This window comes from Cheilinus undulatus, linkage group 20, assembly GCF_018320785.1.
Source record: "Cheilinus undulatus linkage group 20, ASM1832078v1, whole genome shotgun sequence".
NCBI classification, from domain to species: domain Eukaryota; kingdom Metazoa; phylum Chordata; class Actinopteri; order Labriformes; family Labridae; genus Cheilinus; species Cheilinus undulatus.
This window is the reverse complement of record NC_054884.1, coordinates 27,490,367-27,518,008: the sequence shown is the minus strand read 5'-3', so window position 1 is coordinate 27,518,008 and position 27,642 is coordinate 27,490,367. Positions and strand designations below refer to the sequence as shown.

The window sequence follows — 27,642 nt, the reverse complement described above, 5'->3', positions numbered from 1 at the left end:
AATAAAAAATGGCACGAAAGCAACCTACTTTTTCTTTTAGTAATCACAATGGATAAATAGAGAATATCCAATAATTTGTAACAATTTGGCCCTTTGGCATTGACAGTGTAATTAATGCCGCCCTTTTGGTAATCAGCGTTGCCCATCCTTAATGTAGGGTGCATTGTTTCCGGAAAGAGATGCTGCTAACCCCCTTTTAAATCTGAATATTTGATGCTCTGAGTACCAAAAACACAGTCCAATTCACCTTTGATGTCTTTTCATCAGAAGCCTAAATCTAAGCGGCATACACTTCAAAACATAGGTGCATAAAAGTGAACCAGAATGCACGTCTAGAGACCACAGGGGGCAGTAAAATGCCTGCTCTGTGATTTCGGTGAACTAACCCTTTAACCACAAACTAGGGCTTGATTCAAAGTGACTTGAATAAGACCTGCAGTGTGTATTTTAATAAAACATCTTGTGACTTTTATCATAATTAAAGCACAATCACTGCTTTTTGGGGGTAATTCTTTCTGGCACAAGAATGCTAATATCTGAATAATTAAAAAGCTCATTTTTATTAAACACCACTTAACCACTTGGTTATAGCCACCAATGAAATCTCAGGTTTGACATTCGCTTTGATATTTATAATAAACATGAATTAATAAGTATGCTTTCAGGTGTTCCAGTGATTGTTATGCCATAAGAACAAGGAGGTGACAATGTGAATTAACAAGCACTAGCTGCTGTGCACAGTTTATGCCTGATGAGGGAGGGATGAGGCTCTAGACTATTTAAAATATGAAGGCTTACAGCTCCACTGGAGCTATGCTGTAATAGAAGTAAAGCTGGTAAAGATACCACGACAAAACAGACAAAAGAAGGAGATGAAAAGTGTTCCCCTTACTCTAAAAAAATGGCCCAGAGCTAAACATAGAGAATAAAGATGATTATTTCTACAGTCAGCTGTCTGGAAGATTATCTCTCCTGCTCCAGACCTCCTCTTTTCATCTGGCCCATGTCAAACATACACAGCACTTCTGCAGGACAACACTTTGTGGCAGATCTGCTGCCTTTCACAGATCCTGTTAAAGTGGACGTCCCACATAGTGCACAGTTGATTATTTCTGGATTCTTTTTATGCTTCCTGTCTAAATATGAAAAAAATCTTGCCTTTTATTTTGTTTTTATCCCTGTGGATTTAATCATTCACACCCACAGTGATGCAGTAGCACCATCTACTGTAACCGATACACTCAACACCAACCACAAACATTCTCATATGATGGATGATGAAAGACTGAGGAGAGCGATGGGTGGGAAACGGTGAAAAAGCAGGTTACAGACTTACAATGCATGACAGTAAGAGTTGAAAACAAATGGCAATAAAGAGAGAAAGGATGGAAATGAAAACTTACTTGATTTGATATATCCATTATAGCTATTTTTAGCTGGAAAAAATGCAGAGACAGATGAGAGGTTACAGCCAGGAACAGGTTGTAATGAAAGAAGCAAATTATACATGACATCTGGGAACTGAAGGCTGACAGGCTTCTCTTAAAGGCACTTTAAAAAGGAGAAATGTGCCTTAACGATAACATGGGCAAAGCAATGAGATATAAAACACAGGTCAGTTAGAAGAGGGCTTTTGTGGTCAGTAAGCAGTGGATTTTAGTTATGAATATGAACAGACTTTTTTAGGCGTTAAAGTCAGCTCTGATTTGATGAGTCCAAAACATCGTGATGTGGAGGTTAAACCTGAGCACAATTTGATCAAACAATTTTAGTTTCTACATTAAGTTTAGTTTATGATTACCTCTAAATTCACAGGAGATTCAAGTCTGTTTTATAAATGAAAGAAGCAAATGCTGAGAGAACGTCAGACCCCAGCTGCAGTCTTCGTTCAGCTATTTTCAAACCTCTAATACATGGATTTTCTTCCATTAATGACAAAGAAAGACATTGAAAATAAAAGGCCAAAACTGGGTTAAGTTCATAGTTTTGCTTCAAATTTACTTGATAACTCTAATTTCTTAATGATAAAATAATAGGCATTTGTATGTTTGCGCTAACATTTTTTTGACTCTTTTGGCTTTAAATTTTAACGCTTTAATGGGAAAAAAAACCCCCATAAAAGCTCAGCTTAAACTGTATCAGAAATGACATTACATACCTGACAATTTTAATCAGTTTGATCAAAATGCATGTTGCATTAAACCCTTTTAATCAACAGGGGGCGGCAGATTAATAAGAGACCGTTTTTTGTCATAGAATTGAAATAAATAGTCCCTGATTAAAAAACTAAAAAGCATCATAACCATAACCCCAGTATTTTAATACCACAACTTAAAGGGATATTTTGGCATTTTTTGAAGTTGGGCTAGGCACTTATGACCTTAGAGCTTAATGATGCCTGCATACTTTTTCAACTTTTCTAGTTCTGGAAGTAAATTTCCTCATTCAATTCCTCCATTATTATTCCTCAGAACCCTACAATTTTAATCCTGGAACCAAGCCAACCAGCTACTCCTGTACTTGTGGCAGTTAGATATATTATTCAGCGTAAAAACAGCATTCAAAAAAACAAAAAAAGGCAAAGGTATATGACTGCGCACATATTTTTTGGATGAAGGGACTACATATCCCATAATAAACTGGGATTCCTTGTGAATTTTACTTTTTCAAACTTTAAGGCAGATTATGTACATTCTTTCTCCACTTATCTTTATCGTTGTGTAGTTTGGTATATATTTATCATCGTCATCTGCAGTAAAACTTTTACATGGCTAAAGCAGTGAAGGCCTTAACAATCAGAGACAGCCCTGTGACACTCTAAGACTGTGAGTACAGCACTATTACAATAGGCAATGTTTTTCTTGAAATGACAGATGTTATGGACTTTTGTCATCTACAGGAGCACATACCATTGTGTCACACATTAGTAGTTCATAGTAAGTCTTAAGCTTGTTTTTTGGTTGATGCATCCGCGAGTCGCAAGTGTCAGTTCTTTAAACTAAAATCTTCAGACATGCCCCTTTGTGGGGGTCTTGTGGGGAATGTTTTCGCCCGATCGTGCACATCTGTAAAATTTCAACAGATGCAGATGCTTCGGATGTCAAAACATGCTACAGACATGTTTTTTAAGACACTGCCCCCTAGCTTTTAGGAGAATATCGGTTTGCAGCAAGGTGGAAGCCAGCGCTAGGAATAAAGATGTTTTGGTGTCATGATTCCGTGTTAGCTTGTGTCCATGAAGCCGTCCACGTGAAAAGCATAACTGAGCCTGGATACTTCTGACAGTAGAGCTAAAAAGCAGATCCAGTTGTTAGATTAGTTACATTTAACTGTGCATTGTCCTTTAAGGGAGTGCAAATGGGAGCCATGCTATACAGTCCTACAGCTGGATATATTTCCTTCACATAATTTAGACAATTTGGAGTCAAAACAGGCTGAAATCAAAGTTGTCTTAGATGTATGCTATATGGACAGATTTTAGAGGGTTTTCCCCTAGAAAGCTTTTGAGTTTGGTCCTATTTTGTCCTGCAACAAATATGCTATGTAACACTGTACCTGTCTGTGGCACTACATAGCACAACTTCCTTTAACGCTCCCCTTAATGGAGAGACCAAAATATACAACCCAGCATCAAAAATACTGAAATATCCCTTTGAGTGTGTCCCCAGTCAGATGTCTTTGAAAGTGAAAATGTCTGATTTTTACAGCATAGATCTCAGTGTGTTAGTATTTATTTAACAGGACTTATAATATGTGACAATACTCCAGATTCTTTTGTCAATAATGTCATGTTTGTTTTTTTCCTCCCAGAAGCTCTTCCTGTTCCTCTACACCGTCTGACACAACCAGCCTGGCTACATGGAACTTTTTCAGTGAGTCACTTTTTTTTCGGAGCGGTGAGTCCCACACATGCTCATTAGTACCTTATTTCAACCCCTTGCTTATAATAAAGGTCATGCATTGAGCTTAAGGCAGGACAGTGACAGCAATGTTCAAACAGGGACCTTGCTGGTCCTGGCATCTGTCGCCTGCAATCGGAGGGCGCGAGCAGAGTCACAGGACTAACAGGCTAGCATCTGTCCCACAACGAGAGAGGAGGGGAGAGGGCGGAGGGGGGCGTACTCGGCTGCCTGGTGGTTAGGAACTGTCAGGCTGAGTTTCATGACAACCGGTAGCACTCCAAAAATGAAAATGCAAACATAATTTCCATGTCAGGCCGTATAAGGCCTCGCTCCGCGTGTCTCCCGAACCGTGTCGACAGCAACTCCAGAGCCCTGCTTGAGCTGAGCTAGCCTGGGCGATGCTCGCAGCACACACGCCTGGAAGACATATTGAAGGGGTGGAAATGCCCGGAGACGTTCAACTCCACACAGAATGGTCTTTGATCAAGAAACATTCACTAAAGCTGTATGACAGACTACAATGTTTTGCAGCAAATTGTATCAAGGCTCTGCAAACTCAGACACATTCTTCATGCCTCTTGCAATACATCAGAGTAATTTAACATGCCCTCTGGCTTTAAAGGGGAATCACACTTAAATTAAGAATTTATACTCAGCTCTATTCAGCTGAGGTTCATTCACCAACATCAAACACAGTCTTGTTTGATTCTATTGTCTTTTATTCCTTTTGCTGTCCGGCTTCATACCACTGTTTTGTACAATTCAGACAATATGTTTAACTTTTAAAGGCCTTTTTCAAGTCCAGAGCTTCTCTGTTGGTGATAAAATACACACTTGCTTGTGTACTTGACGTGTTTTGGAGATTTACACCCCCAATACTTGTTGCAGATTTTGATCCTAATCCAATGAACCAGTACATTTGGAAATACATGCACCGCTTCCCTAAAACAGTCCCTTAGGGAGCTGTTGAAACAGCCTTGTCTTAATTAATTGTCGGTGGCGTTTATACATATAAATTTCTCAAATCCTATCCTGGTCACCCATTTCTGGAGGGTATGGTGCTGTTATATATGGTTAAAGTGAATTTTATTCTGGTAATTATTAAACAGATGAATTAACCCCCCCTCCAGTGACATCTTTAACAGCACTTGCACACTTGCTTCATAGCAAATAATTCAAAAAAGCATGCATTTTTTCACCAAGATTCCCAAGTTTTTTGGCATTAATGCACAGCTGTGCATTCTCTTGATTCTAGCTTTAATCCTGGAGGATTTTTAAGCCAGTTAAATGTGGAAACATGCTGTGTTTTAGGGGAAAAGTGATGTCTAGACAACTTGATGTTAATTTGATTTCACATTCTCTAACAAAACACCAGAAAACAGTTTCCTTGCATGCTTTACAACACTTACAGTCAGCTCTAACACAAGTAAAGCGACATCTACGTCCATGACAGTGACGACTACAGCTAGACAGCACACAAGCTAACGACACACCGCACGGCTAACACAGTGCATGTTACAGACACTGAAGAGCACATGTCATGGCGACAACTTACAGGCACGTAAAGTGGCAGAGCAATCATTAACAGAGACAGCAGAGAGTTGGATGTGGCGTCGAGGGGAGTCCGTGTTACAACGCACATTAACTGGCATGCAAGAGCAGTCCCGCTCTGAGCGGCCGCAATCAAAACAACATGCCAGTGTCATTTTCTTGTAGGTGGCCGTCTTGGCTACAGTGGCGGGGTCGAGACGAGAGGAGAGGAAGAGCAGGTTAATGTCGAGGGTCACTCTGGAGGAAGAGTTGGACAGAGGCAAGACAGGAGGAGCACAGAGGAAGGCTGCTGCTGGGATGCACAGGGTTAGCTTTGTTCTGACAGCACTAAAATGCCAGATTAGGAGGGGTTTTTTTTCCAGGTTTTTGTGGGTAAATCAGTTGGGTCATCTGTGAGAGTAGCAGGGGAAATATCAGGAGGTCCTCAAGTAGAATAGCTTAGGGGTAAAAATGGGAAGCAAGTCAGGAGGGTTGAAGTTGGAGGGAAGGCGGGTCATGAGCTTAAAAATGTAGCTTTCTTTTTGACTCCATCACTTCTACTTTCACTTCTACATAATGCCTACATGCCTTTGTCCACTAACTGTTGGTTCTCAGCTGGTGGATTGGCACCCAAAAGTGGGTTACAGAGCTGTTTGTGGCGAAAGGCTATGATAGAAAGAAACTCTAAGCAGACATGCATGCATTATTTTACTCCACGGATAAATTTTGCTTGTTTTCTTGAAATCTCAACATATTTATCTTGCTGTCTCGGGATAACAAGACATGGGTGTTCCCATGATAATGTGTTATTTTCTCAAGATCTCTGGACAACAACCAGAATTCACACGTAATCATTGTAAAGGGGGTAAAATAAAACATATGCATGTTTGTTCTCTTTGTTTAGTCCTGTTTTTGTCTCTTCTAACATCCAAACTGCAATATTTTCTCTAAATAAATGTCATTGTTTTATTTTCAGAACTTTGGGTTGTGATTTCTCACAAAAGGTGGTGTTGGGTCCTGAGGTTAGACCAGTACCGAAACACCAGAACTATAAGACAGGATTTGAGCAATAATTCAAAAAACTTCATAAAAACTTTAATTTCTTCCTTATTGACTGAGAGGTAGAGTTTTTGTTTTACCTTGTCTTATTTCGGCTGCTAAGTTCCTGCAGTCTTCCTCAGAAGTGTCACATGATGTTGCTTAGCCATATCAGACCAATGTAAAAGGGAGAACCACATCATGGACTGAGAACGTGCTGGGGTCATTCGTTCAGAGATCAACAAGTACCAACGATGGATCAGGGAAGCCACTGAGATTCAGAACAGGCCTATAGGACTATGAACTGGAGTGAGGGGACTTACATGTTGCCCCACACCTGGGTTGCTGTCAAGAAGCTGCCAGACAGCGCCCATGTTGTTGTTCTGTCAATCAAGACAGAACGACCACACCTACATAGGATCAGCTGGTAGAGAAAATCACATTACTCTTCTGATGAAGACTGCAGGAACATGTCAGTCGAAACATGTCAAGGTAACAAAACTGTACTTGTCTGCTAATAGGAAAGTGCAGAAAGAGAAAAACATGATTTGAGTGTTTATATTAGAAAAGTATTTAGACTTGATATATAATTCTAGCTGTGGATTATAAAAGTATGGGTTTTTTAACAGAAGGATAAAAAAGGCTTGAAAAGATGTATCAACTCATCCAGAAATGACAAAAATCAAATAGTTCCAAACTTGTGTGAAACCTCAGAGTTCTCAGGTTATACATCACACAATAACTTTAATATTAGCCCAAAAATATGGTGAGAAAAAATGTTGTCACTAGAGTTGATTACATATTTTGAGTTTGTTTCAAAGTTTGAAAGAAAAAAAAATTTAACAAGCCCCCTATAGCTCTCTGATGTAGTTTAACAATGCTTTTGATGTAAGGATGTTTTTTTTTGAAGTACTGTGGTGACATCTGGTGGTTATCTAAAGTATTACCAGCTCATGCAGGCAGTACTGAGATGTTTTAGTTTTTAATGCAGGTTTCAAATAAAAAAGGAAAATATGGTTAGGATTTGCATGCTCAAATGTTAATCCACATCTCTCTCACATAGTTGTACTATAAAAAATACAAGCACGGTTAATTTTATTGCTCTTTTGTTAATTCTTTCCCGGATTTGTAAGTGACGTGCACATGACAACTGTGGAGATCCAGGCAGCATCAACCAGTGTACATGCAACATTTACATTACATACAAACAAGTTGCTTTAATAAGAAGTAGCAGGCTTTGTTTTCAGAGGGTAAATAAATCTATGTTACTCACAATATATCACTAAAAAGTGAATGTTTTTTAAAAGAAAAGTATGTCAAGTTCCCGAGCAGCAGGAAGAGAATACATCAAATGTTAAGATAAGCTTTAAAACGGGGTAGTTAAAACATGAAAAGCTGTTTTAAATCAAAATGAGAGTACAACACAACAGCAGGTCATGTTTAAGTCTATAAACAGGTGATTCACTGGGGTACCTGTGGTGTTAACAGTCTCTCTGAACGCCATCACAGAGTTACATCACAGACAGATATTATATATAAAAAATCATGGCAAACATCCAAACAGGCAAACAGACAAAATGCACATTTAGACTGTGTTTAAAGGTGGTTTGAGAGGAGTAAATGAGCTGAATTTATCAGTTGATGGTTTATTTTTAAAATGCAGTTTAAGACAAAATATGCTATTGATGATTCAGACCATCGAAAGACAAACAGAACACAGATCTGAGGAGATAATATCTTAAAATTTGGGGGTGTTAAAACAAAATTTTGCACATGAATAAGAACCAGTAAAGTGATTTTGCTACTGAATGAACTAAAGTTCACTAATTTCAAATGTGATTTTTGTCAAACAGAGGCCCAAACTTGTACTTTCACAGGAGAAACTTGGAGTTTGTTTTTGCTGCAGACAAGAAATCCTATTAACTCCTTCAGTGTAAAAGTTCCAGTGAATAGCTAATGCAGAAACTGAGCTGTATGTGAGTTTAATGTAAACACACCACAGTGCTACACTGATGCTAACCCAGGACTGTTTCACGTCAGTCTGAGAATAAATATTCATGAAATTAAGCAAACTTTGACAGTGTTATTACAAGGAGTCACTCACATTTCTTGCATCCACATTTCTTTATCCTTTTGGGATCAGTGATGTCATCATGGCAGGCTTTACAGTAAAACAGCGCTCTGAGGAAACAGAAGTCCTTTATTAGCCAGCTCATCTTTATGGCTGAGCAGCCAACCTTTAGCAAGCATCTCAATAGAGCCCAGCAGTGACCACCCACTTTTTCAGCAGCTCTGGTGCCAGAGGCAAATTTCGACATTCAAATCCTCAGAACATCCCCCCAAAGTGGGCAAAATAGGGCATTTTAAAGGTGCATGGACAATGAAAAAATCTTCACTTGCTCATTACCTCAGGGGATGAGCTTGATGAAGATCACAGGTGGCAGAACATCATCAGGCTAATAAGGTTTGGGTATATTTTCAAAATGTATACATTTATCTCAACATGTTGACTTTTTCTTGAAATTCAACTTTATTCTCTAAGTGCAGAGCATTATTTTTTTCCTTCACCTCTGGCCCTTATCCTCTTCTGTAGGTACCTATTAGCTCTCGGTGGGGGTGAACTGGGAGTCTTAGAGTTTGGGAAATAAAAAGCTAAGTATACTGGCTATCCACAAATAAAGCTGACTGACTCACAGATCTAAACAAACAAGAGTTAAGTATATAATTTATCCCTTTTTTCTTCAATATCTCTTTTGATTCATAAAATATTCAACAGAAAATTCAATAATCTTTTTGTCTCTGTTGGCATTTCTAACCCTGACAAACCCCCACCTCCTAAATATTGCTTAGTGTGGTGCTCATGGTGGGTCATTGTTGGGTCTAAATAATCAAAGAAAGGTACAGTATAGACATGTTTTGGGAAGTGTCTTGACATAACATTTATGATTTGACTCCTTTCAGATAAAGACTGATTGATGATCGGTTGATCTGAGCACTCTTTCTGGATTGTATGACACTTGTGAAAGAAAAGAGATACTACAGAACATAGAGGCTTATGCAGCACAGCTAACAAAGCTAGCAAGAGTCGCTTTCAGACTCATTTAATCTCTAGCCCCATTAATTACCTCTTTACTTCTTTGGCATCACTTGCAATGAAGAAGCCCAGGGTCCCCTCCTGCATTTTCACATGGTTTCCAGGGTTTATCAGGGTGCTGTGAAGATGTTAAAAGGGTCAAGTTTTACCACAGAGTCTGGAAGGCTTTGCATTAATCACTGGAGGTGATGCTGCCAGGATCAGTTTTGGCAACACATTGGCAGGATGGCCTGTGTTTATTAAATTAAGTTGATGAAAGCGGATAGCAGTGACACTTTAAATAGCATAAAATGAGCATCAGTACATCCAACTAAAGCATTCATCAGCTGTGTTTAAAGACCCCAACTGCTACCTTCCCCAATTAATTTGTCAGGATGTTATCAGAGCCGCCTGTGTTGTCTGTGAACAAGCCAGTTTAGATGCCAATTTAGCACATTTTCTCGCCGCCTTGTTTATAGTCAAACACAGAGTCGAAGTAGCTCCATCAGTGACAGCAAACACACCTGCATATTAAAGTTTTTTCAAACCCATGAATTTTAATGACTTGAACAATCCACTTACCTGCTTTCTCTTTGATCAGACTTGTACTCTATAGCTATCAGCAGGAGCTTTAGCTTCACATAGCACAGTCTGCAAAACAGAATAACAACATCATTAGACCTCTTTCATGCTAAGTGTTTGTAGTTTCTGAAATGATTTAAGCTTTGAGTGGCAAATTTTTTCACTTTGAAGTCTGGGTTGCATTTTTGAGACTGACAAAAGTTTTTTTTCTGTGTAATCCCCACTTTGTGGATTATCCCAGCAAACATGAGTCTTAACAAACATATCCATCATTCAGAATGTGACTATATTGGCTCAATCAATGGTTCTCAACTGGTGGGTTGGGAACAAAAGTGGGTCACAGAGTTGCTTTTAGTAGGTCAAGAATATGTGCCTGAAAGAAAAAAAGTGTAGCAAAGAGTCTAATATGTACTGAGGCCCTTAGCGGACATACATCCATAATTCTTTATGTTCTGTTTCACTGGGAGGACTAGTAAATTTTGTTTTCTTTTGATTTTTTACTTATTTATCTTGTTATCCTGGGATAACAAAGCTGTATTTTCCCATGGTTATGTGCAAATTCCTCAAGGCATTTAGAAAGCTACCAAATTTACACATTACCATGAGAAACTAAGTAAAATGAACATTTTCAGGCATATCATCCCGAGGCTTTTGTAATCATTTTTTTTTTCTTTTAAGATTTATTTGGGCTTTAATGTCTTTATTGTCAGTGGAAAAAGCTGGAAACTGAGGATGGGTATGATGTGCTATAGAAAGGAGCCACATGCTATATTTGAACCCCTGGTGTCGCCTGCGCTAAGGACAAGAGCCTCTGTTTTTGGGATATGAGGACATAACTACTAGACAACAGACGTCCCCATGACAGCTCCCCTTGTTCTATCTCAGGTCCAAACTTCAACATTTTTATCAAATACATTTGAGGGGTTGAGTTTTCAGAAGTCTCAGACATGATTTCTCATTAAGGACATGGGGGTTGGTTTTCAGGCTGCACTTACTGAGAGCCACTGGTCTGTATATTTAATAGATGGATTTGTGAAAAAAAGGTGACTCATAGCCTACATTGTTCACACAAAGCAAGAAACTGGACACAGTACTAGATTTTTAAGTCCGTTTTCTGATAACTTAATAACTTACGTGACTTAAGAAAACAGCCTCTTGTAGACCCCTCCAAAAAAACATACCAAATAGAAGTCTTTTCTTCTTGAGTCTGATGCCTTTTCCCTAAGACCATTTGATCTGAGTCTGATGTGTTTTCCTAGGACGTTCTTTTCCTGTTTTTCATGCTGTTTTTCATGTGACCTTTTGACCTTTGTTTTTCCTTGAGAACTTTTGGTCTTGGGTCTGATGCCGTTTTCCTGAGACCTTTTGGTCTGAGTCTGATGTTTCTCCTGAGACCTTTTGGTCTGAGTCTAATGCCTATTTTTCCTTGAGACCTTATGGTCTTGAGTCTGATGCCGTTTCTCCTGAGACCTTACGGTCTGAGTCTGATGCCGTTTCTCCTGAGACCTTATGGTCTGAGTCTGATGCCCTTTCTCCTGAGACCTTTAGGTCTAAGTCTAATACTGTTTGGCCTGAGGCCTTTTGGTCTGAGTCTGATGCCGTTTCTCCTGAGACCTTTTGGTCTGAGTCTGATGCCTTTTTTTTCTGAGACCTTTTCTTCTAGGGTTTATCATATGGCAAAAGTTTTCTTGAGACCTGATGCATTTTAATTTTAAGGTCTGACACCTGGCTTTGAGATGTGAAGATGTCCTAAAATGGGCAATGTACTGGTGGTTACAACAATTTCTAGACAGCCAAAGTACAGCAGGTCAAGAAGAAAGGCTGGGGTAATTTCTGTGGTAGTACAACTATTAGAAATCTTACAAGGGACCACCAATAACCTTTGATCTCCAAAATCTAATCAGCTCATGCTTGGGTCAGTTATGACATTTGTTAAAATTCTGAAAGAAATCCTTAATAGTGTTCTCAAGGTATCCAATCACAAAAATGACCTGCATGGATGTACATTCAAATGGACTGTACATGTACAGATGGAGGACAGATGAATTGAAAGCATAATACTGCCTGTCTCAGCTGTCTCCAGCATGGAGAAAAAAGTGAGGTAAGTGGAAAACAAAGGATGGATGTGGTGTCCTTTAGCTTTCGTATAACTCTATTAGGTTAACAGTCTAATCTTCTTTCTATACTCAAAGTACCTCTTGCTGTTTTTTAAATTTCACTTTTATCACTGGCCCATCATTCTAAAAAGTTTTGTTAGTAAAAACACCAAATCTCAACGCCAAGCAGTGTCAATTTCTATCACCGTTCAAAGACACAGTCAAAAGTATGAGTGTGGAAAAGCAAAGAAAAAGAGAAAAACACATATTTCACTGCACTTACTCGCAAATCACAGGAAATGACAATCCCACGAAGGCACTGGACAGGTACTCTGTGTACATCTCATTGGCTACTCCCTCTAGGTAATATTTCTGCCATGTGTCCTCCTCGATCTGAAGCACAGATTTATCACATTTTACAGACCATAACAGACTGAACTGATCTCGGGGAAAGAATAGAAAGAAATCTATTTCCACCCACTGTCCAGATGCTGCACATGGGTCTCATCTGGGATAACCATTATTATCTATTCAGACCATGTTTGAGGCCAACTTTATGTTTGAACTTAATCCAGGGAGCGCAGATGGAGGAGTTTTAGCTGTAGCTACCTTGATGAAGGACCTCATGGAGAAAAGGTTGGCCAGCATGGTGGAGAGGCCCTGAGCCAGGCAGCTCTGGGCGATGAAGCCCAGTTTCAACTCGGCGAGACAAATGGCGTCGTCTCCCTCCTTCCAGGTCCAGCTTGGGATGTTTAAGAGGTGGGCCTGGAGGGAAAAAAAAGATGCATATATTGAACCAAAACCAAAACTTTCATTAAATCCTATCAGTGTAAGCTAACTTAAATATTAATATCACTATCAAGATCCTGGGACTACTCTGAGAAACTAGCACAACTAAACTTTTTTATTATTATTTCAAGTAAGAGAGGAAACCTACCTTGTTGTGGTACTGCAACATTTGAGTGATTATTCTGATCTTGGGATGGTAGTTCTTGATTGATATTACCCTGATGCATAACAAAAGAACAAAACATAATGAAGTTAAAATATTTGTAACTCTTAGGAAAGTTACTGTTCAAAATCACTGAATTTGAAGATCCTGAGAGATGGATTGGCATTGACAGCTGAGTTTGTTACCTTGATGCTAACACATACGTAGATTGCAGTCATAGGCTAACAGATTTAGCAGACGCTTTTATCCAAAGTGACATACATCTGACGGGTAGACATGTGTTCCAGGAGTTAAGGACCTTGCCCAAGGGCCCAAACCAGAAACTGATGATGCATCAACTGGGATTTGAACCATCAAACTCCCTTAGCAAAGTCTTAGTAACCCAAATTTCAACATTTGAAACTATTTTCTCTGACTATACAGAATAAAACCGATTTTTTAAATAATCAGTTGTATGAATATAAACTGTAAAATAGCTTATTTAAATGATCATATACATAAAATGTCCATTGAAATAGATTGTTTCTTCAGTTATGAGAAGCAAAATTAGTCTTTAAGTGCCTCAGTTGTGTTTTCTATCAGTTTTGCTTCCTACTGCTTTTGTTTACTGGGGGTCAGTAAACAGCTTTGAGATTCAGTACAGGCACTGTCTGGAGGTAGTTCTATATGACAACCAGGCGCTGGTAAAATAACGGAAAAAATCTACTTTTGAATTGAGCTTATTGCATGAAATCTTAGATTTTTCAGTAACTGATCGCTACTTTAATATTTGTATATTAATTTTATCAATTGTCCTTTTTGTCTTGAACTTTTGTACTGTGACTCCAAAAACAGAAAAGTTTACAAAAACTGCAACACTTGAGCAGATTAATGTGTCAAAGGGTAAAAGAAGAAACCAGGGAGCATATGCAGAGAGATGTATGTACTGTATATTCTTGAAGCAGTTTTACCTCATGATATTAGATGCATCCTCAGCATCGGGGTCAGCACAGTATTTGTTTGCTAAGATTAAGCAAGCATCAGCTGATTCAATCTAAAAAGAAGACACAGTTGATTTAAATGCACATTATGTAAAAAAAAAAAAAAAAAAAAGATGACAAGTAGAGTATAGCTCAGCTCAAACCACAATTGTTTCATATTTATACCAATATGTTGTATTGATGACTATTTAATACAAAGTTCTCTCTTTAGGGGTTGTTTACTGAACCGTAAACCACCTTTTTCATTTCATGGATGAGTTTCATGCACATTTGAGGAGAAAGCTGTTAAAAATGGCCTTCCTCGCAAGGCATTCTGGGATCCATCAGGAAGCTACTTTTAACAGCTTTTGGCCCTCATGATGAGAAGTTCATCCATGAAACAAAAATGGATGTTAACTGTTGGGTAAGTACACCTTATGGAGTACAGTTTTTATTGAAAGACTTCTCAATTTAAAAAACAAAACAAAAAAGTGCAGGAGGCAAGGGTTGCTGAGCAGTAAATCAAAGTTTCCATCCAAGCAACGGAGGAGGAGATTTATCATAGTTACCTTTACTCTGGCCAGGTCGTGTGGGTTTAGGACGGACCCTTGGTAAAACTCCACCTGAGTGAAGTGACGTTTGAACAAGGCTTCCAGCTCAAGATTAGGGGAAATACTGGAAGACAGAAAAAAAAGCTCTTACTTTTATTTACTTTATTTTTTGCTTTTTTCCAGGGACATGAAAAGAATAAATGACACTTACTTATGGAGAAAAACAATTTCTACATTGACATCATCCCTGTCCTTGTGTAGGAAGTCTTTTAGAAAGTTGGACACACTCTCCAGTGTAATATGACCACAGACCACGATGTGCCTGAAAACGGAGGTGCAGAATAACAATGAAGCAAAAATGTATTTGAAGTAAAAACCAACACCCACACTGACACAAACATACACACAATCATTGTTTCATCCTCTTCGTCCTGGAATCCAATCTGTGATGAGAGAGATGTAATGGAAATGAAAAGTAATCAGTACTGGTGTATTTAGGAGACTGATAATAAAATCTATGTTAAAGAGGGGATGTTTTATGTTCCTGTCGGGATGAGAGGACTGAATGAATAGGTCAGGGAGCAATGTGGATTACGGTAACAGATTATGAAGGATCAGAGTTTACTGGATGGAGATTATGAAAACAGCACACTCTCCATCTCCATTAACACAGAGTCCCACTTCCTTCATGTAAGGAACCCACTTTGGATCTACCTGTAAATCTAGATCATTTTTATCGAGGATTTTTAAACTAAAATAATATATTTACTCTGAGAATTCCATACACTTGGTGTGCAGCATCTCAGAAAGAACCACAGCTGGAAATTTTACTGTGCAGCCCAGCGTCATGGCAGCTTGTACACCAGTCACGAAGGTTTGTGTGAACATGGATGTCAAACTGATGTATTTCAATTAGAAGTATCCTTCGTGCCTAAAATACAAAAGCCTTTTTGTGTCAGTCAGCACGACCTTCTTAGCAAGATACTGGCACGAAACATGTCCCAGCAGTCTTCTGCGTTTTTGCTTGAAAGCTTTTTCTCTCCCACTCAGGAGACTGCACTGAGTTATCATAAGTGACGTAACACGCATCAGCTGAAATAAATGGGCGTCTCACACCAGACACAACAGAATCGTGAGTGAAAGCTCTTCATTATTTTTACCGCCATCAACGCTGACTGCCCTCTGAGCAACCTTTTGCTCTCCTTCAGCTTGTCCTATTTCCTATTCATATTTCGATTCATGAAAGAATTGCAAATTTTAACTTCTACAATTCTGGACTAATTCAAAATGTCTAGGAATCAAAATTTCAAAACATAATTTATTTCACCCTAAATACTTTTTTAATGGCAGGCAGTTTGAGCACAGCAAACCTGCTGCTGGTGTTTTCCTCTGTGCACCGTCTCTAACTCTAACTTCCCTGGTACACAGATGCAGTAGGGGTTACGTTGGCATCTCAGCGTCTGTAATACTAACATCGCAATGTCTGACGTACTGACATACTACCTTCACTGTCTGTGGAGCTTTGAGACACTCAGCCTGCCCTGTGAAGATGGCCTAGTTGTTAGGTCACACCCCATGTATGCACGCAACCTGGTTTCGAACCCGGCATGTGGCTCCTTTCCCACATGTCTCTCCCCAACTCTCTCATCCCTGTTTCTGATTCTATCTGCTGTCCTTCTCTATCAACAAAGGCATAAAGATGACCTAAACTATATCTTTAAAAAATTTACTGGTGTTACGATCTAACTAGTGACCATGTTTACAGGCAACTTTATGTCAAATCTGCCTTTTCTTGTCATAATGGCATATTGAAAATAAAGAGCCAATTTGCTTAGTTTTTTATTAAAATTATATCTTAAAAGCATATTCTGGGCATAAAAGTAAATATTCAGTTTATAGATATATGTTGTAACTACAAAAACCACCAAAACATTACTGAAAGTCACCAGTTAACACAATCACTTGTTCCACCGTAACACCCGTCCTCCTACAGCACTGTGGACAGTGAAGGCTTTACATTTATGACAAGTTTATGATAAATACTAGCTCATATGTTTATTCATATCAAATTATTATGTTATTGAGGCACACATTAATGATATCTTTGTTTTAGAATTCCCTCTATGCCTTTACATTATGGTAATCAGAGGATAAAAACACAGCTAAATACAGGCTAAAAGATGTATTATCTTGAACACATTTTATTATTATTATTATTTTCCATTACTGATTGATTATTGATCATTGTTGATTTCCAGCTTTGATTGTGAATTTGTAATCAGTATGAATCATATTGTGATCACAGATATAGAATGGAATCAAATAGCGAGATACTGAAAGAATCATATCTCTAAGCCAGCTGGTATATATACCCTCAAACGTGCTTCACCATCTCATATCATGGTGTTAGAAATTAACAGGAAGAACAAAGAAAAAACAACAAAAACAAGACAAAGACTTGAAAGCACTGATTGTGAGTTTGACAAACAAAAGAGACAAAGTTTCCCAAGCCAACCATGATTTCTTCGATCTATTGATGACCACAAATACCAAAAGCATGCTACAATCAACCATACTTTGTTTGGAGGCATCCAGCAGAATCTCGCTAACTTTAGAAAAAGCTGCAGAGCTTTGGACATGAAAGTGTGAGTATGTTAAAAATAGTTTGACATTTTGGTGTTATATTTCAGACAGTTAGGTGAAAAGGTCGATACCACTCTTCTGTTGGTATTTAGAAGTTAGAGCCAGGATGTGATCAGCTAAGCATGATAATGTCAAAAATACACAAACCTAGTGGAATCTGATTAGGCGTTTTTGCCTGAAGTAGGCTAATTGTTAAACTTCTTTTCTCTCTCTTATTGATCCATATTTTCTGTATTTGTGTTGAAACATAAATAATCAACCACACAATTAAAATCATCGTCATTTACTTGGAATACTAATTTATTCTTTGATAGGACTTGGTCCATCCTTTTTCTTACTCATTAGTCTCACTCATAGCTTTCACAGCTTGCATTTTATATTATTGGGATCATCTTAAACTTGCTCAGAATGCTCCCACGCTTTGAAGTATTTTCTTTTATTTCACTGACATTGCCAGCTAGAAAGGCCAGGCGAGATGCTGCTGCTGCTCTACTGGCCCCATCAAAACAGAATAATCCATCTTTAATGTATTCACACACATTAAAGAGATTTATCATAAGGATGGGAGTTTGCATTAAGAGTATAACTAATTTGCTATTTATGCCAACATAGGCAATGAGTCATGATTTATTTGAGAAAATTGGCAAATCTATGTAAGAAAAGAAAATAACACCCTTATATAGCTGGAAAGGAATGGCTCTTGTCTTATAAACATGTCTTTATATTGTTACATGTTTGTTTTATTACAAAAACAGTATAAAAAACTTGTAAATGTGTACAAAGATTAGTAAACATGATCACTTTCTGGCTCTGGCTTCACATTAATCATACACACATCCAAGTGGCATCATTCTCTTCACCAAACTTGAATAACTTGAACCTACGGTGGAAAAGTGGATTTTTAAACTGTTTAGTTCTAAGGGTGTAGGTCAGACTGAAGATAAAGGCCACGAATATTCAGCAGCAAAGCATGAAATACAGACAAGCATAGCAGGACTAGTTTTTCAACACTAGAAAAACAAAAATCTAAATATTAGCATGAAACAAGCCATGGCATACAGGACTGGATATGGGAGATTTATTGGTAATACTTATCCTGGAAACATGTTTATCAAAGATATCTTTTTTAATATCTTTGTTACTGTGTGGAATGCTGTGATTTGATTTTTAATTATCTGAACTACTTCGTCAAAAAAAAGTTGTTTTTTTTTTACTTCAACCCTGACAATATAAAAACACAAGTGAGCTCTATCTCAATCCCATTCTGCACTAAAATGATTAACTGAAATATTTCAGCAGAGCTTTCTTTTAAAGTTATGTACTTATGATTTTAAACATTAATTTTATGTTGTGTTAAGAAAAAAACATGTCTGTATACAGTTTTAGTTATAGTGTGCAAAAAGAGGGGTGAAGAAAACTTTGACATGACCAAAACATTTGACTCACAACACCAACATGACCACAAATGTACATACAATAGTGAACCTTTGCACATAAACACCAACAAACATGTAGGATTTTCTCTAAATGTGCAAGTCCAGAAAAAAAAAACTTATTAGCAGGACTCATTAGGCTGTTTTATTTTGGCTATCATGCATTATGCTAGCAATTGTAAATATGGCTCACTGTTTTATTTAAGGCTTACTGTTGTATATTAGGCCATCTGTTGTTTATTAGGCTAGTTGTCTTTAAGGCTAACTATTCTATGTTAGGTTAACTGTCGTGTATAAGGCTAGTTGTTGTATATGGCTGTTGGTTATAAGGCTAAATGTTGTATCTTAGGCCAAATGTTGTGTATTCAGCTAGCTGTCCATATGGCAATCTGTTATATTTAGCTAACCTTTGTAGGCTTTATATGGTTAACTGTTGTATTTTAGTCTATCTTTTGTATAATGAAAAAGCTAAAAAGCTAACTATTATTTACTAGCCTTGTTTTCTCTATGGCTAACTGTTGTAAATATAGCTACTGTTTATTGGGCTAGTTATTGTATATGGTAAACTATTATATATCAAGCTAACTATTGTTTATTAGGCTAGTTGTTGGATATGGCTAACTGTGGTATATTTGCAAGCTTGCAAGGCTTATGTTTGTGTATAATGGTTCTTGGTTTATTAAAGGCTAAAAGTTCTAGGCTAACTTCTGTGTATAAATTAGGTAATTTTGGCTTACTATTGTGTGTTATTATAAATGTTGAATATTATGCTAACTGTTGTATGTTATGATAGCTGATACATTTTTGGCGAACTACTGTAAAATGGGCTAACGACTGTAAAATTGGTTAGCTGTTGTATTTCACTTCTCATGGTATAAATGCTAAGTTTCCAGAGAAACAACCTGTCATTTTACACAGCTTTATGTAGAATATTTATTTTTTAATCCTTTAATTATTCCTCAAAGGTTGTTTAAAAAAATTAAGTCTGCTTTAAGCTAGGTTGAAAGTTGAGCTAAACAAGCTCCAATTGTAGCTCCAGTTAATGGCTACTCTTTTGCTGCCATAATGCTCCCTAACCAGAATGTAAACAACTGTGAACTAATAGTACTGATAGCTGTCATGCAGCGTGGTTTAGCAAAATAATGATCTAGGAAATGGTTTATAGTTGTTTCTTGACTAGAAACATCATTAGTGAAGACACACTTGAAACTACAGGTGACTACAAAGCCAATTTTTTTTTCCTCAAGAAGTAACCCAGGCTATTCTTCTACATGCACTGCAGGGAAACAGTATATCCCTTTCATAACTGATTCTGTGTACTAAAGGACATGTCAGTGAGAGAATCATACATGTGCCATATCTAAGGATGACAAATGTAAATGCTTATGACTACACTGCAGAATTATCTCCAAGTATTTGTGTCTATTTTGACTTACAAAAGTGAGAAATCTTATCAAGGTAGGCACAAACTTGATTTGATAAAAAAATTCTAAGTTGTAATTAATCCTTAAAATTATATCATCTTCTCTTGGGACAAGTAAAACTATGGAATTTAAAGCTTAAAAAAAAAATAATTTTAACACTTTTAGGAGTCAATAACAGACAACAACACTTGTTGGAGGAGAAACTGTGCAGTGCAAGAGCTCATTCATTCATGAAAAGCAGCAATGAAATCTTGCATATGTATAAAAGCAGCAACAAAACAGCAAAATAAAATCTACACATTAATCATGGCCAAGTTCTTCAGTCACAGTGTGACTTTATGGCTACTTGAGATTATTAAATCTCAGAATACAGTTTAATTCTATCAAATACAGATAAATCACCTCTTTATAAGAGGGCCACTTGAGTCACACAAAACCACACCATTAAAGTTTGCTTTATTTTATCATTTGTTTGACTTACTTTCTGCCTCTGGTCGAGTTATAACTCCCTCCATATTTCTTCCGATTAAGGATGAGAGCAGCAATTTCTGGCACGTAGCGAGCAAACATGGCCTACATGCATGAAAAAGAAAAAGAAAAGGGCATGCAGAGAAGGTTCTACTGCGGCGGAGGCAGTAGAGCCTCCTTGAATACTTACTTTCTCCCATTAACCGCACTATAGGAACCACCATATTTCTTGCGGTTTCCTATTAACTCTATGATTTCAGGGACGTAGCTTGCAAACATGGCCTAAGGAGAAGATAGGAGACAGAAGAAGAGACTAAAAAAAAGAAAGGCAAAGTAGAGCAGGTCCGCTAATTTTGCTTTAAGTAATACTGTAAAAGCAGGAGCATTCCAAATATTAAGAAGTAGTATGAAAATGAAAAAGGAAATATTAAGGCCGATATTTACGGATTTTGGAAGAATAAAGGAGAAAAATGACAGCTGATGAGCAGTATGTCAATCTGTGATAGAAAAATTAAAGAGTTAAAAAAAAAAAGAAAAAGCCTTATGTGCCATGTTTTGTCCAACAAATGCATGCCGGTTTGATTTGTGAAGAGCAGCTATATGGATGACAGACTTTACTCTTAAAACCCACACTGCTGCACAATGATCTGAAGGACTCTTTCTTTTTAGTCAGTGTAACACAGTTTTCATAAAATTAGGATTTATTTTTTTGCACTATTACATGTTTCCAGAAAAATATAATTGTGTTTTTGTTCATTTGAAGACTTTTTAAAGTTTAGAGAAGTTGAGCAAATAAATCATTTACAGCAGGAAACCTCTAAGCCCTAAATGTTTCCTTAAATTTCCTATTAGGTTCAGAACACCTTAAATCTAAGTGGTCCGGTCTAGAGGGATGTGTGTTCCCTGTCATGCCCTGTCAGAGTATTTAAATGTTTGTTTTTATATGAGTTTAGTTTTGTTTAGATGTTGCCAGTTGTACAGTGATCCCTGCTAAAATTCTTTTGGTCAGTTTTATGGTGAACTGTCTTTTTTTGAAACACATTTGCACCATGAGTGAATTTATCCACAGAGTAAGAGTTGCCGCCTGTGACTTTGGGTGCCCCTTAAGGACGTATAGTGCATTTTCTTCATCAGCTTAGCTCAGACCCACCTTACCACAGATTTTCAAGTATTACAGCAGCTCTGTCATACTGTCAGATATTTAGGACTTTCAAAGTGTAGTTTAACCTCATGCATAATGGACCAATACAGACACTTCTAAAGTTTAAATTTAACGCTTTATAAGTTTAATTAAAATTGTCAATTTTGCTGTGTATTTAACTTTAGTATAGAGGTGTGGCTTTACCTAAACAACCTGGTTGGAGATCTATTCTCTAGTTTTCTCTGATATAAGTAAAGGTCATATTTTACTGTACAACTCATCAGAAGCTACTCAGTACTTTAGTAAACTTCAAATTAAAAAACGTTTTTTTTTTAAATTATTTTTATTTTACTTTTACTTGAGTAGATTTGTAGACCAGTATTTTTTCTTTTACTTGAGAAAATTTTTTAACTTAATTTTTTTATTTTTTTCCCTTTGTATTACATTCGTCTTTGACATTGTACACATTGTTCTACCTAAAACTCAATAAAAACATTAAATTTACTTGAGCAAATTTTAACCATTTTTACTTGAGTTAAATAGTCCTGAACTTCTCAGAGAATTTCCTATAATGCTATATCGCCCAGCCTTATTGAAAGTGTATTAAGGTTAATCCAAAATTGATTCAGACTTTATAAGCCATAATTGTGTCCTCCACATGGTCTTTAGCTGACTCTTTGTTGCGTATTTAGGTCTACAGGAAATCCCTTAAATATGATTTCATCACGGTTTTGCTGTTAATTTAATCATTGATTTTTTTGGTGCATTTCATTGTTCAATAGGTGTTTAAATGTTTTTGCTGAAACCAAGATATGCTGCAGCATCCATCAAGCTAAGCTCTCATAAATCATCCCCGTCTCATTGTGTTTGTTGGAGAGAGGAGGAGGGGGAGGCAGAAGGTAGGGCCACCTGAAACCGCAGTAATTCTACAGTTAAAAACAGATGCAAAAATTCTCAAATAATCTACATAAACATGGAAAAATTGTTAAACTTAAATACTTAAATAAACAATACTGTAAACAGTTCATACAATACATGACATGCAACATACTGTGGTGGAGTGGAGGGCCACATCGACACCTCAGTTTAAAGTAAGGTGGAGGGCGTCCTGAGCTCAGAGCACCACCCGGCAGGGTGGGATGATTGTTTGCATGGAGGATTTTAAACAGGAAGGAGAAAAAATAGGGATTTTTACCAAACCACCAAGGATGAAGAAGACCATAAACAGGCGGCCCAGGGTGGTTTTTGCATAAACATCTCCGTAGCCGACGGTGGACATAGTAACCATGAGTAAATAAACACATTCCCAGTAGGAGAGCGCCTGGGAATTTTGGAAGTTTTCCCAGGGATCTCCTGAGTTTTCCACCTGAAACAAAGACCAGGATTTATATATGAGATTTATGAAAACACTCAGTAGTAACTGATATATTAATGCCATCAGGTCACAACCTCATATCTCCAAAACTTACACTTTTCAAGGAATGTATTTTCAAAGAATTTAACATTGATTGGTCATAGTCATCTTTTTGACACTTCTTATTGGTTTGGAAATTATAAAAACCCACTGACAGATGTCAAGGGTGACCAGTAACACCAATTTATGTGGGAAAAAAATGGAGATAGGAGGTTTTGGCCCAACACTAGTGAAATTTGTGTTGAGTATGCACTAAAATCATAGCTTACCAAATGAATGAATCCTGCAGCAGTCAGCCATGTGCTTATGAAGATTGAACACAGGTTCACCAGCTTTATAGAGTTGCTATTTAAAAGAAAAGGCCAGAGCATGAAGGTTGATGCACTAGGTCTAAAAATATTACATTCATAGAAGGGAAAAACAAATCCCAACATTTCAGAACAACTCATAAATGTGAAGACTGCATGCAGTTTATGCACTTTGCGGCGCTCAGTCAAATGTAGGAAACTAGAACAAAATTACAAAACACACCACAGCATGCTGAACTTGTAACTGATTACATTGTAACTGATTTTCTTTTCAGTCATATCAGTCAAATGTGGGTGTATAGTTTGTCAAATAAATATTGATACCTTTGCCTGTATGAATATGCAATTTCATATATTTTATGTATTTCTAAATTACATTACACAAAAAAACAGTGCTTTCCACAAAAGTACAGCCACGGCTGTCAGTCAAACAGCCAACTATTCACTTCATTACAGCTGGCCATTTTTTTCCCATTGTTTAACTTCATGAAACATTTCAGCTGACAAATTTTAGCTAGACAATACTAGTATTTTGTAATTGTTTTGACCCAGCTTTACCAAGTATGCATCTTCAGTAGGCTAGCCTTCATAGTAGGAAATATGGCAGTTAGCCCACTTTGCACTTACGGAATCCAAATATTAGCTAACTGTTTAGCATGGCTAACATCATGATAAAAGAAGCTAGATGCTAGGTAGTAACTATGACCAATTTTGATGTATATTCTTTAGGCGAGTAGCTTTTTATCAAGTGGGAACTGTCAGCCCAACAGCCAGCTACTCACTTAAAAACAGCCAGCTACTCACTTAAAATCAGCAAGCCATTTTTTCTTATGGTTTACTTAATAGTTTGATTAACAAGTTCTGACTTGCTATACCTGTATATTAGAGATAAATTTTAATGTTTTATCACTGTAAAATGCAGAATTTCTTTGCTGTATAAATATAAATTTCCTCCTTGTGGTAACCTCTCGAACCCTATATTTTCTGACGAGCTGTTCTCTAAGGTTTGTGAGAGAGTTTTAACTCTGAAAGTCTTTATTTTAAGCCTTCTCGCTGGTAAACATAATTCCTTCATATTTGTCTTTTATACTAAACCACTCATTTTTTTAAGTAACGGTGTCAAAAATGACAGATCAGATCCTACAGTGTCAGTAATAAATAATCAGTAAATAACTCTGTGTTTACCTTTACATGTTTGAATTACCATTACAAATTTTTGCTCAAAAAATCTCCAGATATCAGGAATTTGGTCCTAAAATTTTCCAGGGGAAAGACCCCAAAAACGCCTTCTTTTTACTTGTGCCTAACTTTGTGTAATGATCAAGGGGACATGCTTGAAGACCCCCTTTGCTGGCTTCTTTCTCTCACCATCTGACTACTTCATGTCTGTGGAAAGCCCTGCTGAAACATACACTCATCCTTTGCCATTAACAAGTATGAATGTAAACACAAGCATCTCTTGTGCTTCTTCTTACTGTGTATCTGTATATCTCAGTGCCTTGTTAGCAAAAGCCTCTGAATGGCACCTATAACCCCTAATTTATGTGTCATGTCTTCACTTTCATGAGTGAAAGAGTGAAGAGATTACTCGGAAACGTTTACTTGAGTTAACTGTAAAGCTCTTCCTGTCGTGACATCTGTGCACAAAGCTTTAATTCTGAGCTGAACAGAAAGCTGTTCTATTCATCTTACAAGAAAACTGCACAAAAAACAGCACATTACAAACCAAAACCAAGAAAAATGATGATTTAAAAGCAAGTAGTGATGCAAATTTTACACCCCCATCCCTTCAAAATTAAGCCACATTCATTGTTAAGGGTATAAAACACATGCAACATGCAATGCTCAAAGGAAAAAAGTGCAAAAGCATCACAAATATTCTGCTAAAGGAACAAAAACAAGAAAAAATAAAAATACACTTACCTTGTTTTTAGTATATTCAAAAACTGTAAAATTTCTGAGAACTGTATCAACCTTAAGGCCCTTAAAAACCTCAAGCCTGTGGAAAAAAAGATCATACAGAAATTATTTCAGCATGATTGGTTTAGAGTTAGACATCATTCAGAATCGATGGAGCAGGACCATCATACCTTTCATACTTTCATCCATGTTAAACAATTTAAACGGATTCATATTGATAAAAAAAGATATAAAATCCCACTGAACAAGCAACATTAAAAAAAAACTTTTTAGATCATGCAGGGAAAAAAAATAGAAACACACTCTCCATTAGCTTCCTGCACTCTCAAAGCAAGCTACTGATACATGTTTCATTCCTGCAGGATAAAAGTGGAGCATGGACGAGATGAAAATCTAGATTAAAGACAGGTGGACTGAACTGATTGAGTAGACAGATGTGACGTCAACCCTGGACTTCAAGGGTATTTATGGAGAGAGAGTCTGTGCCTGTTGACACGAACTCAAGGACAGAAAGACACCAGTCAAACCAGGAGTGACAACACTGAGCTGAGCTCCTGTACACGCTTGACTCAGGGTTCAGCATGAAGTGAGACAAAAATGCATCAAATACAACCGATGTGGCACCAGTCTGCCCCAGAATTACAGTCCCAAATCCAGATGTGTATAAAACAGAATCAAATGTAAGTAAAATAAAAAAAATTAAGTGCATAAATGCGAAGACACTGTGCATGATGAAGGAAATTAGGAATACTCAAGTCAAGTATGAAAGTGAGACAAGGATAAAAGTAGTTATGCTATCTTGGTGGACAATCCAACCCTAAATTAGAGCTTTTTTGGATCTTTTTTGTCTGAAAAACTAAAAAAAAATTCACAAAAATCACAAACTCCTGCAAAACCACATCTGTTAAAGCTTTAAAACCCATATTGTATCACTTATTTGCAGGGCAGCCTGCTAAAAGGGGCGTCCCATCTGAGTTAAAAGCTGAATAATTAATTCAACTGAAGTTTAAGCAAAAGCAGAATTCACTGGCGTGTCAATGCAGCGTAAAAAATTAAAAACAACCTCAGCCAAGAGCGAGCAAATCAAGTAAAGTCCATTTCTGAAAGCATCAATCGAGCCAACACATTTCCCTGATGGAATAAATCTGTCTGAACTCCAAATGCCACAAATCAAATGCTCGATTCTCTGCATGAAAACATTCATAAATAATCTTTGATAAAGTTGCGTGTGCTGCAGTGTGCTCGGCCAAAGCTCGTTTATAAATTCAAGTGAGCGTTTGCCAGATGGGCTGCATCATAACACAACAAATCCCGAACCTGACCACACTCCAGCTGACCCACTGAGTCCAAAGACTCTAGGACACGTCAGCGTTAGAGGAGATTCCCCTCGCTGGTTTTCCTACATCCCTGCAGGTCTTACCCCAGTAGGAGATTACATGAAAGCATGCGCCCAGGCTGTACCAGACGCTCTCTTGGTCCTCTTTCTCGCCTTGGCCGTGCCCCATCCTGACCCTGTAACCCTTTTGGAAAAGCTCGCCAGTTGATTTCTTCCGCCTTCTTGTGTTATCCCGCGGGGGAAAACTTGGGTCTCCATCAGGGCTCCTGTAGGCTAACATCTTAGTGGGAATCATGGCTGGAATTGTTTTTTTTTTTCTTAGGCAAAATAATCAAAAATAAAATTCCAATGACAGCTTTACATCCACATCTTCCCTCTTCTTTAGAAGAATCAAGCAGAAAATAGATTCAAAATTCAAAATCGTATCAAAACAGAGAGATTTAGTTGCTCTCATGTCCATTTCAGCCAACAGGTTGCTGCAAAAAAGGACTGTTCCTCAAAGATGAATCTTTGATCTGATTTACCCTGGACCTTCACACTATTCTCACTGTGATGCGGCGAGTTCGTCCAGCTTAAAGCAAACCCTTTTTCCCATCAGGATATTAGAGTGTAAGCTCCTTTAGGATTCATCCAGGGAAAAGAAAAAAGGCTACACAGCGAGTGCGTTCAGCCGGCTTCACAATGTACCGCACATCTCCAACGCCCCTGTCAAAACCAAATATTATTCTCTAATCTTGGACAGGAACAGCATGTAGCTTTGTCTTACATCAGAAACATCCACGCAGAGTACTCAACAGCCAGTAAAGCTTTGTACATGAGGAGCTTTGGCAATAAAAGTGTTTTTTCAATGGGTTTAGTGATTCTGCTGTAAT

General features: G+C 37.6%; 1 protein-coding gene across 12 annotated transcripts in view; it reads right to left on the bottom strand.

The window, feature by feature from the left end:
• The window catches only part of LOC121528074 (calcium-activated potassium channel subunit alpha-1-like), a 142,095-nt gene that overhangs the window by 29,504 nt on the left and 84,949 nt on the right, over positions 1 to 27,642 (bottom strand). For 4 of the 12 annotated variants that reach the window (XM_041815210.1, XM_041815215.1, XM_041815219.1 and 1 more), the window contains exons 6-20: positions 25,438 to 25,513; positions 23,476 to 23,551; positions 22,988 to 23,158; positions 20,842 to 20,933; positions 14,895 to 15,005; positions 14,702 to 14,807; positions 14,124 to 14,206; positions 13,159 to 13,228; positions 12,831 to 12,986; positions 12,505 to 12,614; positions 10,126 to 10,194; positions 9,596 to 9,682; positions 8,575 to 8,651; positions 7,744 to 7,752; positions 1,404 to 1,436 (exon numbers count right to left, since the gene is read on the bottom strand). In XM_041815210.1, coding sequence (XP_041671144.1) covers positions 1,404 to 1,436; positions 7,744 to 7,752; positions 8,575 to 8,651; positions 9,596 to 9,682; positions 10,126 to 10,194; positions 12,505 to 12,614; positions 12,831 to 12,986; positions 13,159 to 13,228; positions 14,124 to 14,206; positions 14,702 to 14,807; positions 14,895 to 15,005; positions 20,842 to 20,933; positions 22,988 to 23,158; positions 23,476 to 23,551; positions 25,438 to 25,513 — 1,326 coding nt within the window. Of the gene's footprint in view, positions 1 to 1,403; positions 1,437 to 7,743; positions 7,753 to 8,574; positions 8,652 to 9,595; positions 9,683 to 10,125; positions 10,195 to 12,504; positions 12,615 to 12,830; positions 12,987 to 13,158; positions 13,229 to 14,123; positions 14,207 to 14,701; positions 14,808 to 14,894; positions 15,006 to 20,664; positions 20,757 to 20,841; positions 20,934 to 22,987; positions 23,159 to 23,475; positions 23,552 to 25,437; positions 25,514 to 27,642 lie in introns of all 12 variants that reach the window. The other 8 variants (XM_041815214.1, XM_041815217.1, XM_041815222.1 and 5 more) reach the window with 4 other exon arrangements.